The sequence below is a fragment of the Esox lucius genome, chromosome 20, assembly GCF_011004845.1.
Source record: "Esox lucius isolate fEsoLuc1 chromosome 20, fEsoLuc1.pri, whole genome shotgun sequence".
NCBI lineage: Eukaryota > Metazoa > Chordata > Actinopteri > Esociformes > Esocidae > Esox > Esox lucius.
The window spans coordinates 43,659,946-43,672,313 of record NC_047588.1 but is presented as its reverse complement, the minus strand read 5'-3'; the positions used below and the strand labels follow the sequence as shown (position 1 = coordinate 43,672,313).

At 43.9% G+C, this 12,368-nt stretch overlaps 1 protein-coding gene across 7 annotated transcripts in view; it reads left to right on the top strand.

Annotated features, from left to right (window-relative positions):
• The first annotated feature begins 1,682 nt into the window (after positions 1-1,682).
• Positions 1,683-12,368, top strand: part of myo10l3 (myosin X, like 3) — an 84,203-nt gene continuing 73,517 nt past the window's right edge. For all 7 annotated transcript variants that reach the window (XR_004574900.1, XR_003777586.2, XM_034288850.1 and 4 more), the window contains exon 1: positions 1,683-1,980. Coding sequence is in view for 5 of the 7 variants with exons in the window: in XM_034288850.1 (XP_034144741.1) it covers positions 1,960-1,980 (21 nt within the window). In the remaining 2 variants the exon portion in view is untranslated. The remainder of the gene's footprint in view (positions 1,981-12,368) is intronic.

The window sequence follows — 12,368 nt, the reverse complement described above, 5'->3', positions numbered from 1 at the left end:
CCTTCTCTGTCTGTACAAACAAATCCATTATGATCTACTTGATAAAAGTGATCCTAGACCCGCACTTACTTGAGGAGTTGCTCCCTACTGTACCAGCTTAGGAGGCCCCCAGATCTCACCTCCCAGGCAGTGATACGGATACTCCAGCCCATATCTATTCAGTAGGAGAGATGATTTAGAGTCAGTTTTTCCTTTTAGATCACAACTGATATATAATGTTAAGGAAAGAAGGGCATCTGATCCTAAACCAGATGCTTTGTAAATCCAGGCCCCAGGCTGGTACCCACTGTTCCTGGCACTGATACAAGTACTGCTGAAATGTAATTCCTTCTCCATGGAAATACCAGCTCAACACGAAAAAACAAGAAACAGGGAACACATTCATGTGAGATGAAAGAAGACCAGCTAAAATTCCTCAAATCCTACCTTATCAAATCCCCTTAATAACCAAATCCCCTATCAACACGACTTAAAGGCCGAGGCTACTTCCTAGACTCAGTTAATGTCTTTCTGATCTGTCTACCTCTGGCCTCGTTCATAATTGTTTTCTGGAAAATTCAAGACAACTGTTTAGTGAACCCAGGCCAGTGAGAGAGACAAAGATGTCTCAGGTCAAAAGCTCAGATTGTCAGATTAGAACAGAGCTTTCGCTCTCATCCCTTTCACACAGACAAATGTTCATTCCCATCCATATCAGCAAGCACCTTTGAAATCTACATCAGTCTTTGAAATCTAAATCAGATTTGATAACAATAGTTTGTCTGACAGTGTTCTGAAACAGTCAACTTTCTGCTCACAGATGCAACACAGAGCCTGGCACAGGTTGACTGCATGTGTTTGTCAGAAGGATGACATCCTGACCATCAGTGCTGGCTTTAGCCTTTTGGGGGCCCTAAGCAAAATTTAATTTTGTGCTCCTCTTATCTAGTGGTCAGGGGCCCACTAGATTTTGGGGTCCCATTGCGGTCGGGTGCCCACTAGAGTTTGGGGTCCCCTAGCGGGTGGGGGCCCACTAGAGTTTGGGGTCCGCTAGCGGGTGGGGGCCCTAATCGACCGCTTATGCCTGGAACTGGCCCTGCTGATCACTTTGTCCAGATAAGACAGTCTGGCAGGGTGCCTCTGGAAGTCATTCATTTCTTTACTAGATTATTTTATTGTTTATTTCAGATTGAAATCCTAGGTTAAGTACAGGTCAATGGGGGCTAGCCTGACCTCAATGCGATAAGTAAACAACATTATTTTTGTCATACCTATGGTATACAGTCTTGTCTAAACCAGGTGCTTAAAACCAAGAATGCTGGTGGGCTGGTATATAACACTGAAGTCCAATGCCCTGGTCTCGTTGGCAGCTCTGCACCACTCTGTTTCTGCTCTATGTAGAACAACAGGCAGTATGATTACAGTACCACACACAGTAGGATAGCAGTGACTATGTAATCGGATTCATCACATAACAACAAATATACTATAATATAAACACTTATAAACAATAATAATATAAACTAAAACGCTAACAGCTGGCTCATTATCCTCGGCACCCTCGTGCTCATCAGCGCAGTAGCTGCCTTTTTGATTGTTAACAAGGCATGGTAATTTTGGGAGGGGCTGCGGTTTCAAGCTCCGCCTCTAATGGTAGTGCTCCATACGCCCGGCTCATTCATACCGGTTAGGAAAAACAGACAAGCAACACGGGTCCCCGGCTGCGCCCCATCCCAGACGGAGGGGCTGTGGATTTGTTTTTAGGTGTTTTACCAAATAATTTCTGACTGGGACGTTAAACAGGAATTCGTGGTCTACTTGATCTGGATCCTCGTTCTTGGAAGAACGCGTGTAAGGCAACTTCTCTCATTTACTCTCAGCTTGCGAATGGAAAGCATCTGGAGAGACCTCTTCCTCAGCTCTACTGTGGTACCCGGAATCTACGATTAGACGAGTTTTGTGAAGGATCATTTATTTCCAATGGATTCTTTCTTTGTTGAGGTAAGTACATATTTTTCTACTTAAGTATTTCCAGTAGTAGCGGCTCTGAAACATTGCTTCATTCCAAAGTGACCGCAGGAGCCGGGAGCGTCTGCCTTTGTTACATCTTTACGAGCAGTGAGCACTTTTAAGTCTGCCAGCATTTGGGTGGCATAAGGCTTTTTAAGTCGTCATCTTCTGCTGCAAATTCAAATGTTAACGGGTTATTTCTAAAGTAAGTACGAGTTCAGGAGAACAGGATTTAGTACTTTTTGAAGGGCAGCGTTTGTGTTAAATATAGCAGTGGTGGCATAATTCCCAGCACGCTGCGCTTAGCTCTGTTCTGGGATAACCCGACGACAGGACGCCGCCGGCGTGTGGACCGTCTGTCCGTCGTGTTCTGTCGCGGGACAAGATAACTTGAAACAAGTTAACTGTATTTCCACACAGCGCACGGTTTTAAATATCTGATGTTTAAAACACCATGATGGGCCCTCCCATCTGAAAGCTGATGTCATCAATTCAAACAGACCAGGCACTCTGCGCCATGTCTGACATCACGGTCCCGTGGGGCCATGTCTAGGTTAAGCATTAACTTAGTAGATGCGTTTATTGGGCGTGTAGACCGTGATAGGCATTGTCATCCCCTTGCCACGGAGATTGAAGTGGACATTGGGAAAAACGTAGAAAGCATGTTTCTCAAGTCTACACAGTGAACCCTGACTGAAACACACCATTGGTAAATCCCTGTCACCTATTCATTTTCTGTCAAGCAGTGTGCTTACATCTCCTGAACTACTGGTTGTTTATAGCGGCTGATCGCCCTGACATTTTGATTAATGTGGTTTTGTTTAGTTTTGAACTATAACTCAGGTCTTCTTCAGCACCTTCTATCTATATTTAGAAGTGTACTTGTAACTTACGAAGGAGCTGAGCGTGTGGATGAATATTTTGTTCTCACATGTTGGCTTGGCCTTCTGGCATACACCCTCTGTCTAGCAGACAATTCGCTCTGTCAGCAAATGTGACAATGCCTAAACATATCATGTTTATTAATAGTGCAGTAGCAGCAGGCTGCCTCAAAACCTAGAACCCTAACCCACAGAAATCCGACTCCGTCAGAATCCTAACCCTATTAGAACCCTGACTGTCAGAATCCTAACCATATTAGAACCATAATCCTGTTAGAACCCAGACTCCGTCAGAATCCTTACCTTATTAGAACCACAACCCTGTTAGAACCCTAACTCTGTCAGAATCCTTACCTTATTAGAACCATAACCCTGTTAGAACCCTAACCTTGTCAGAACCCTGAATCTGTTAGAACCCACACCATGTCACAACCCTGCATCTGTCAGAACCCTAAACCTATTTGATGGCCAGGCTGCATTCCATTACTTCGGAATCAACAAGTAAAGGGAGTTATAGAAGAGAATCCCAATTGCACAGGGGAATCCAGACTTGGCAGATCGATGAGTACGCAACCTGTACATCAAGCTGTCATTGGAATTTGGCTGCTGCAATATAAGACAAATTCAATAAAAACCTTTTTCATTTGTACCATGATGCAGTGTGACTGTATGGCCAGGGGAGGAGGGGAGGGTAGAGGGAGGAGACAAGGTTGTAGGAGAGGCGGGACCACAGAAAATTTTGGAATGACCTGTGAAGCTCATCGATCATTTCTGTTGCATCTATAAGAAAGTGATGGCTCTGTCAAGGATTTAACGCACACAGAACGGAGAAAATAACTTTGTTTCGATGGCTTCATAAATGTTGTGGGATTGAAGAAATTAATTATTTATACAGTTGAAATGTTTGCAGATGAAAATCATTGAAATAAAAGCAACTTCCAAAATCTCCACTTGGATTAAAGTGGTATCATGTCTGATCTCGCAAATCAATACATGGTTCATGTAAGAGTCAAGCACTGACAAGCATTTACATTTTTATATCCCTTTCTTGACACGCCTGTTGAATTATGTAAGAGAACATGACAATAACAGTTTGATAATGAATGAGACAGTCTAGACAGAGCAGGTGAGGACAGGTAGACTCAGGCTGTGCATGTGTTTGGTGGTCATGCCCATGCCACACCTCTTTATATCCATGTATTCATGTATGCAAATACACCCATTGTAAATATTCAAATGAAGAACATTACATTTTCTTTATTTTAAATCAACATTTTCAAACTGTACCCAATACATTTAAAACCTGTACAATGGCTATGAAAACATTCAGCGAAAAACAACAGTAATTTGACAGTACATAAAATATCAGAATGCTCACCAAAACCATAACAATTTCAAATAAATCTTATCCAGACGTATTTACTGAAGTCAGGCTGTGCTCTGGGTGTAGTAAGAGAGGAGAGGCTGTGCTCTGGGTGTAGTAAGAGAGGAGAGGCTGTGATCTGGACGTAGTAGGAGAGGTTGGGTTTTGGATGTGAGAGGCTGGGTTCTGGGTTGTTAGTAAGAATGGAGAAGCTGGGTTCTGGGTTGTTAGTAGGAGGGTTAACATTCCCTAGCTGTTGGGTAACATCTCAGTGACACGACCAGTGAAAACCTCATCAGTGTGACCCTGAAACACTATTCTGACCTCTGAACCTCACACCAATCTGTATGACCTGCCAGAGAGACAATCTGTATAACTTGTTAAAACTCATCACATATAGGGTTTATGGACAGTAGGTCTGTAGTGCCTTGGGGAAGTATTCAGACCTCTTCACTTTCACCACATATAGTTTTAGACTTACAGTCGATATAAAAAGTCACACCCCTGTTTAAATACCAGGTTCATGAGAGCATGATGAAAATGGTCTAGTGAGACCCAAATAAAACTATTAGGCCTGAATGTCAATTGCTATGTCTGGTGAAAACAAGGTACAGCTCATAATCTGTCTAATACCATCCATACAGTTTAGCATGGTGGTGGGAGCATCATGCTATGGGGATGCTTCTCAGCGGTTGGGAGACTGATCAGGATTGAGGGAAGTTTGAACAAAACCTTGAAGAAATCCTGAACCATAGAACACGGCCCCAGAGTGGGGAAAAGATTAATGTCAGCGCAATAGCGACCTGTTGCACCTGACGAATACGGGAGTGGCATCGGCGCAAGTCTGTGAATGTCTTTGAGTGGGCTAGCCCCCCCGAAAAAATAAAATACTAATGAGGTCAATAACACAAAACAGTTTGGAGAAAGTGAAAGGCTCTGAATCCCAAGGCCCTGTACATACAGAGGATGAATTCCCTCTACCTCCTCACTACTGCCATGTAGACCAGTGGTCTTCCTCCTCACTACTGTCCTGTAGACCAGTGGTCTACCTTCTCATTGCTGTCCTGTAGACCAGTGGTCTTCCTCCTCACTACTGTCCTGTAGACCAGTGGTCTTCCTTCTCATTACTGTCCTGTAGACCAGTGGTCTACCTCCTCACTACTGCCATGTAGACCAGTGGTCATCCTTCTCATTACTGTCCTGTAGACCAGTGGTCTTCCTTCTCATTACTGTCCTGTAGACCAGTGGTCTTCCTCCTCATTACTGTCCTGTAGACCAGTGGTCTTCCTCCTCACCACTGTCCTGTAGACCAGTGGTCTTCCTTCTCATTACTGTCGTGTAGACCAGTGGTCTTCGTCTCACCACTGTCTTGTAGACCAGTGGTCTTCCTCCTCACCACTGTCCTGTAGACCAGTGGTCTTCCTTCTCATTACTGTCCTGTAGACCAGTGGTCTTCCTCCTCACAACTGTCCTGTGGACCAGTGGTCTTCCTCCTCACCACTGTCCTGTAGACCAGTGGTCTTCCTCCAATGTACAATGAGCATTAAAACATTAAATTGGCTCTTGGTTCCCCCTGTTTTAGTCTCATTAGCCATAAGTCCAAAAGCATTGATGTAACACATCACGTCCTGTTTAAGGAGGTGTGGTTATCGACATGGCTTTATATCTGTCCCTGTTTTGAGTCCATGTTGCTTGGGCAGTTGTCACACTTGTATCATTTGAGAGGAGCAAATCACAAGCAAAGTCATTCGTATCATTTGACATTTCCTTTGAGAATGTCTATCAGGCAAATCTCATTAAGCTTTGCTGTACACAGTCTCTGTCATAGAACCACAGTCTCTGTCATAGAACCACAGTCTCTGTCATAGAACCACAGTCTCTGTCATAGAACCACAGTCTCTGTCATAGAACCACAGTCTCTGTCATAGAACCACAGTCTCGGTCATTGAAACACAGTCTCTGTCATAGAAACACAGTCTCTGTCCTGTAGACCTTCTCCTAACTGTCCTGTAGACCTTCTCCTAACTGTCCTGTAGACCAGTGGTCTTCCTCCTCACCACTGTCCTGTAGACCAGTGGTCTTCCTTCTCATTACTGTCCTGTAGACCAGTGGTCTTCCTCCTCACTACTGTCCTGTAGACCAGTGGTCTTCCTCCTCATTACTGTCCTGTAGACCAGTGGTCTTCCTCCTCATTACTGTCCTGTAGACCAGTGGTCTTCCTTCTCATTACTGTCCTGTAGACCAGTAGTCTTCCTTCTCATTACTGTCCTGTAGACCAGTGGTCTTCCTTCTCATTACTGTCCTGTAGACCAGTAGTCTTCCTTCTCATTACTGTCCTGTAGACCAGTGTTCTTCCTTCTCATTACTGTCCTGTAGACCAGTGGTCTTCCTTCTCATTACTGTCCTGTAGACCAGTGGTCTTCCTTCTCATTACTGTCCTGTAGACCAGTGGCCTACCTCCTCACCACTGTCCTGTAGACCTTCTCCTAACTGTCCTGTAGACCTTCTATTAACTGTCCTGTAGACTTCCCCACATACTGTACTGTAGACCTGTTTATCGGGTGAGTGTACTTTCGTATGTCTGTCTGTGGGTGTTGGCTACTAGAGGTGAAGAGAGATGTGTGTTTGTCTGTGGGTGTTGGCTACTAGAGGTGAAGAGAGATGTGTGTGTCTGTCTGTGGGTGTTGGCTACTAGAGGTGTGTGTCTGTGGGAATGTGTGTGGAGATTTTGGTGTAGGCTACTAGAGATGTGGGTGTAGGTTACTAGATGTGTAGAGAGATGTGGGTGTAGGTTACTAGATGTGTAGAGAGATGTGGGTGTAGGTTACTAGATGTGTAGAGAGATGTGGGTGTAGGTTACTAGATGTGTAGAGAGATGTGGGTGTAGGTTACTAGATGTGTTGAGAGATGTGGGTGTAGGTTACTAGATGTGTTGAGAGATGTGGGTGTAGGTTACTAGATGTGTAGAGAGATGTGGGTGTAGGTTACTAGATGTGTAGAGAGATGTGGGTGTAGGTTACTAGATGTGTAGAGAGATGTGGGTGTAGGTTACTAGATGTGTAGAGAGATGTGGGTGTAGGTTACTAGATGTGTTGAGAGATGTGGGTGTAGGTTACTAGATGTGTTGAGAGATGTGGGTGTAGGTTACTAGATGTGTAGAGAGATGTGGGTGTAGGTTACTAGATGTGTAGAGAGATGTGGGTGTAGGTTACTAGATGTGTTGAGAGATGTGGGTGTAGGTTACTAGATGTGTAAAGAGATGTGCATGATGGACAGAAGGAAGACCGAGGGAGGCTCCTGTTCATTTTCACAGCTGACAGCCTTAGATCAAACTGTGTCCAGACATAGTTTGATCTAAGCATCTGAGCTTACAGTTCAGATCGGCATCAGTTCAGTCTGACATGGAAAATGAGGACCAAAAAGAACACTGATCTGATGTTGTTTGCCTGTTTTCCACTGTGTTTAGTATGATATGGAGATTTGTCCTCAAATGGGGACTGAGACATCTCATTTAAACCCTGGCAAATAAACACACATGCACAATGTACTTACACACAACACAAACAACACACAACAAACACCAAAACAGCTGAATGAGTGCCTGTCATGCACCCAACCAAATAAATCAACCATTATATAGCCACCCTGGTTCTTCACCTTGGTGATGGTGAATGTTATAACCACCCTGGTTCTTCACCTTGGTGATGGTGAATGTTATAACCACCCTGGTTCTTCACCTTGGTGATGGTGAATGTTATAACCACCCTGGTTCTTCACCTTGGTGATGGTGAATGTTATAACCACCCTGGTTCTTCACCTTGGTGATGGTGAATGTTATAACCACCCTGGTTCTTCACCTTGGTGATGGTGAATGTTATAACCACCCTGGTTCTTCACCTTGGTGATGGTGAATGTTATAACCACCCTGGTTCTTCACCTTGGTGATGGTGAATGTTATAACCAACCTGGTTCCTTATCTCAGTGATGATGGGTTAATGTTATAACCAACCTGGTTCTTCATCTAGGTAATGAGGGAGAATTGTATAGCCACCTAGTCTCTTCATCTTGTGATGAGAGAAAATTTTACAAAACCACCTTGGTTCTTCACTTTGCAAAACTGGATTTATCCTTACCATCATTTTGCAACAGCTGTTAGTCATGGTAAGGGACACTGAATGACTCACAACCTAAACAACTCTTCACATTCCTTTCTTTCAGAGACATTCCCCTCTCAGGATTCTGAGATTCCCAACCCTGACCCTTAGATTCCAGTTCAAGGCCGTGCCACTCCAACCCCCCCCCCCCCCACCCCCCCGTGGTCTGAGGTGGCAAGGCCTTAGGTTTCACACCCTATTCTCTTCTCCCCACCCTAACCCAACCTGAACCCAGTCAGGCACAGACACAGCTGACAGTCTTCGGTGTCGCCAGTGACTTTCAAGCAGGAAGCGTGTGGCTGGGCAGCCGAGTAACACTCCACATTCTTTGGTTAAATGGGGAGACTGATCAAGCCCAGCTTGATCAGGAGACTGGGGACATTTTTTTTTTACTCTTACCTCTGTGCCATTCTTTCTCTTTCTTTGTCTTTCTCTGTTGCTGTCTCTCCCCCCCTCTCTCTCCAGCAGCTGTGTTGGCATTTAAATTATGCTGGGAGTTATGCCCATATCAAGGGAACATTTTTAAAAAATTGCAACGGGTCACAAATCATGCTGATGTGATTGGACAATGTGTCAATTAACAATTATACCTTACAGATACAGGAGTGCTTCCCTATTTGAGTTGATTTCAAATTCTTTGTTTGCCTGTATGATATAAGGAAAATGTATGTGTGTCTATTGTTGTTACACATTTTGCAAGAGGTTAGGAAGTGCAGCTCGTATTCCACTTCATTTTGTAGGCAGTGGGCACATAGTCAGTGTCCTATAGTGGCGTCTCTCTGTGTCCTATAGTGGCATCTCTCTGTGTCCTATAGTGACGTCTCTCTGTGTCCTATAGTGACGTCTCTCTGTGTCCTATAGTGACGTCTCTCTGTGTCCTATAGTGACGTCTCTCTGTGTCCTATAGTGACATCTCTCTGTGTCCTATAGTGACGTCACTCTGTGTCCTATAGTGACGTCTCTGTCTTTCAATTCATTTCAATTCCAATGGCTTTATTGGCATGGAATGTGTTACTACATACATTGCCAAAGCAAACATCAATATATATAAAAATTATAGGCAAAACAAACAAATGAAAATAAATAAATGAAAACAGAACAGTGAACAACAACTATCACAGTTAGAAGTAAGTAGGGGAAAGGATACAGGCATTACTGTAGTTTCATTATCCTGATACATTATTAAGTAAGTAGGGGAAAGGATACAGGAATTACTGTAGTTTCATTATCCTGATATATTATTAAGTAAGTAGGGGAAAGGATACAGGCATTACTGTAGTTTCATTATCCTGATACATTATTAAGTAAGTAGGGGAAAGGATACAGGCATTACTGTAGTTTCATTATCCTGATACATTATTAAGTAAGTAGGGGAAAGGATACAGGAATTACTGTAGTTTCATTATCCTGATACATTATTTAGTAAGTAGGGGAAAGGATACAGGCATTACTGTAGTTTCATTATCCTGATATATTATTAAGTAAGTAGGGGAAAGGATACAGGCATTATTGTAGATTCATTATCCTGATACATTATTATGTTGGTTGTCCCTTCGGGTGTGGCAGGAAGCTACATATTTAGCCGCTAAAATAGCACAACTAGGTTTTTCTCCTAGAATAAGCTGCATTTTCTCAGTCTCAGGTGTCCTCTCAAAGTATTACATTTTGGTTTTACATTTTGGGAAAAGTAATTCTCGTATAGCAACGTTTTTGCAGCATAGGAGAAAATCTCTACCTCTCTCTGTCTCTCTATCCTGAGTCTCTCTCTGTCTCTCTATCCCGAGTCTCTCTCTGTCTCTCTATCCTGAGTCTCTCTCTGTCTCTCTATCCTGAGTCTCTCTCTGTCTCTCTCTATCCTGAGTCTCTCTCTGTCTCTCTCTATCCTGAGTCTCTCTCTGTCTCTCTCTATCCTGAGTCTCTCTCTGTCTCTCTCTATCCTGAGTCTCTCTCTGTCTCTCTCTATCCTGAGTCTCTCTCTGTCTCTCTATCCTGAGTCTCTCTCTGTGTCTCTCTATCCTGAGTCTCTCTCTGTGTCTCTCTATCCTGAGTCTCTCTCTGTGTCTCTCTATCCTGAGTCTCTCTCTGTCAATCGCTCCAGTTGCAGGGTGGCGTGTATAGTTGTGATGTAGATGGTATAAATCCTCTTCCTGTGCAGCCAGACTGCTCTACTGAGGAAGGAAGGAAAACACTCAACAATCAAGAGAGACTGCTTATCCTTCCTGCACAGCCGTCCTGCCATTTGCCACGCCTACTCCACTTTAAAGGCACTTACTAAATCTTCAGGAGGTAGGACCACCATTAGTCATGTAGTATCAGAATCAGAGAGTTTTATTGCCAGGTTTCACCACAAACAAGGAATTTGAAGCTCCCATATTGTTGGTCATTCCACTGTGAAGCTCCCATATTGTTAGTCATTACCTGTGAAGCTCCCATATTGTTGGTCATTACCTGTGAAGCTCCCATATTGTTGGTCATTACCTGTGAAGCTCCCATATTGTTGGTCATTACCTGTGAAGCTCCCATATTGTTGGTCATTACCTGTGAAGCTCCCATATTGTTGGTCATTACCTGTGAAGCTCCCATATTGTTGGTCATTACCTGTGAAGCTCCCATATTGTTGGTCATTACCTGTGAAGCTCCCATATTGTTGGTCATTACCTGTGAAGCTCCCATATTGTTGGTCATTACCTGTGAAGCTCCCATATTGTTGGTCATTACCTGTGAAGCTCCCATATTGTTGGTCATTACCTGTGAAGCTCCCATATTGTTGGTCATTACATGTGAAGCTCCCATATTGTTGGTCATTACATGTGAAGCTCCCATATTGTTGGTCATTACCTGTGAAGCTCCCATATTGTTGGTCATTCCACTGTGAAGCTCCTATATTGTTGGTCATTCCACTGTGAAGCTCCTATATTGTTGGTCATTCCACTGTGAAGCTCCTATATTGTTGGTCATTACCTGTAAAGCTCCCATATTGTTGGTCATTACCTGTGAAGCTCTGTGTTGTTGGTCATTACCTGTCAAGCTCCCATGTTGTCATTCTGCTACAAAGGGTCTGCCGTCATCTGACCACACATGGCACAAGGCTGCAGAGACTATTTCTGTTCCTTGTCCCTAAAGTGAGAGCTTGACCACATGTTGACTCATTCTTCATAGGTAACTGTAATGAATGCATTTGTTATACTAAGCCTATTTGACCTCCTTTAATAGTCTCGTCTGGACCCATCATACTGGGACAAAACTTCATTCAATAGTCTGGTCTGGACCCATCATACTGGGACAAAACTTCATTTAATAGTCTGGTCTGGACCCATCATACTGGGACAAAAAATAAATAAAGTCATGAAATAAAAAATTAATAAAGTCATGAAATAAAGTCCAGGACAGGACAGGACAGGACAGGACAAGGCAGGACAGGACAGGACAAGGCAAGACAGGACAGGACAGGAATGCTTTCAATATGTTCCTAGAGGTAATCTAGTCTGCCCTGAAGATAGATTGACAAAAAGCAGACAGACCCAGGGGAGAGTGATTTGAGGACAGACAAGCTGTATGAGATATAACCAGGGATCAAAGATTAGGGAGCAAGACCCTGGTAACCCTGACCCTACTGGTTTCACTTAGCATTAAAGACACACACACCTAAAGAGAGACACGGACACACACTCACACACACACCTAAAGAGAGACACAGACACAGACTCATACACACACCTAAAGAGAGACACGGACACACACTCACACACCCACCTAAAGAGACAGACACGGACAAACACACACAGCTCCTTCAAATCTAAATCTATCCCTGAGTTTTTACTGAGCTGCATTCTCGGAATATCTCTGGTGGTCCCATCCTAGCCTGAGGTCAGGAGATGAGATGAGAGGGGGGGAGAGAGGAGGAGGAGAGGGGAGGAGGAGAGGGGAGAAGAGGGGAGGAGGAGAGGGAGGAGAAGGAGAGGGAGGAGGAGGAGAGGGGAG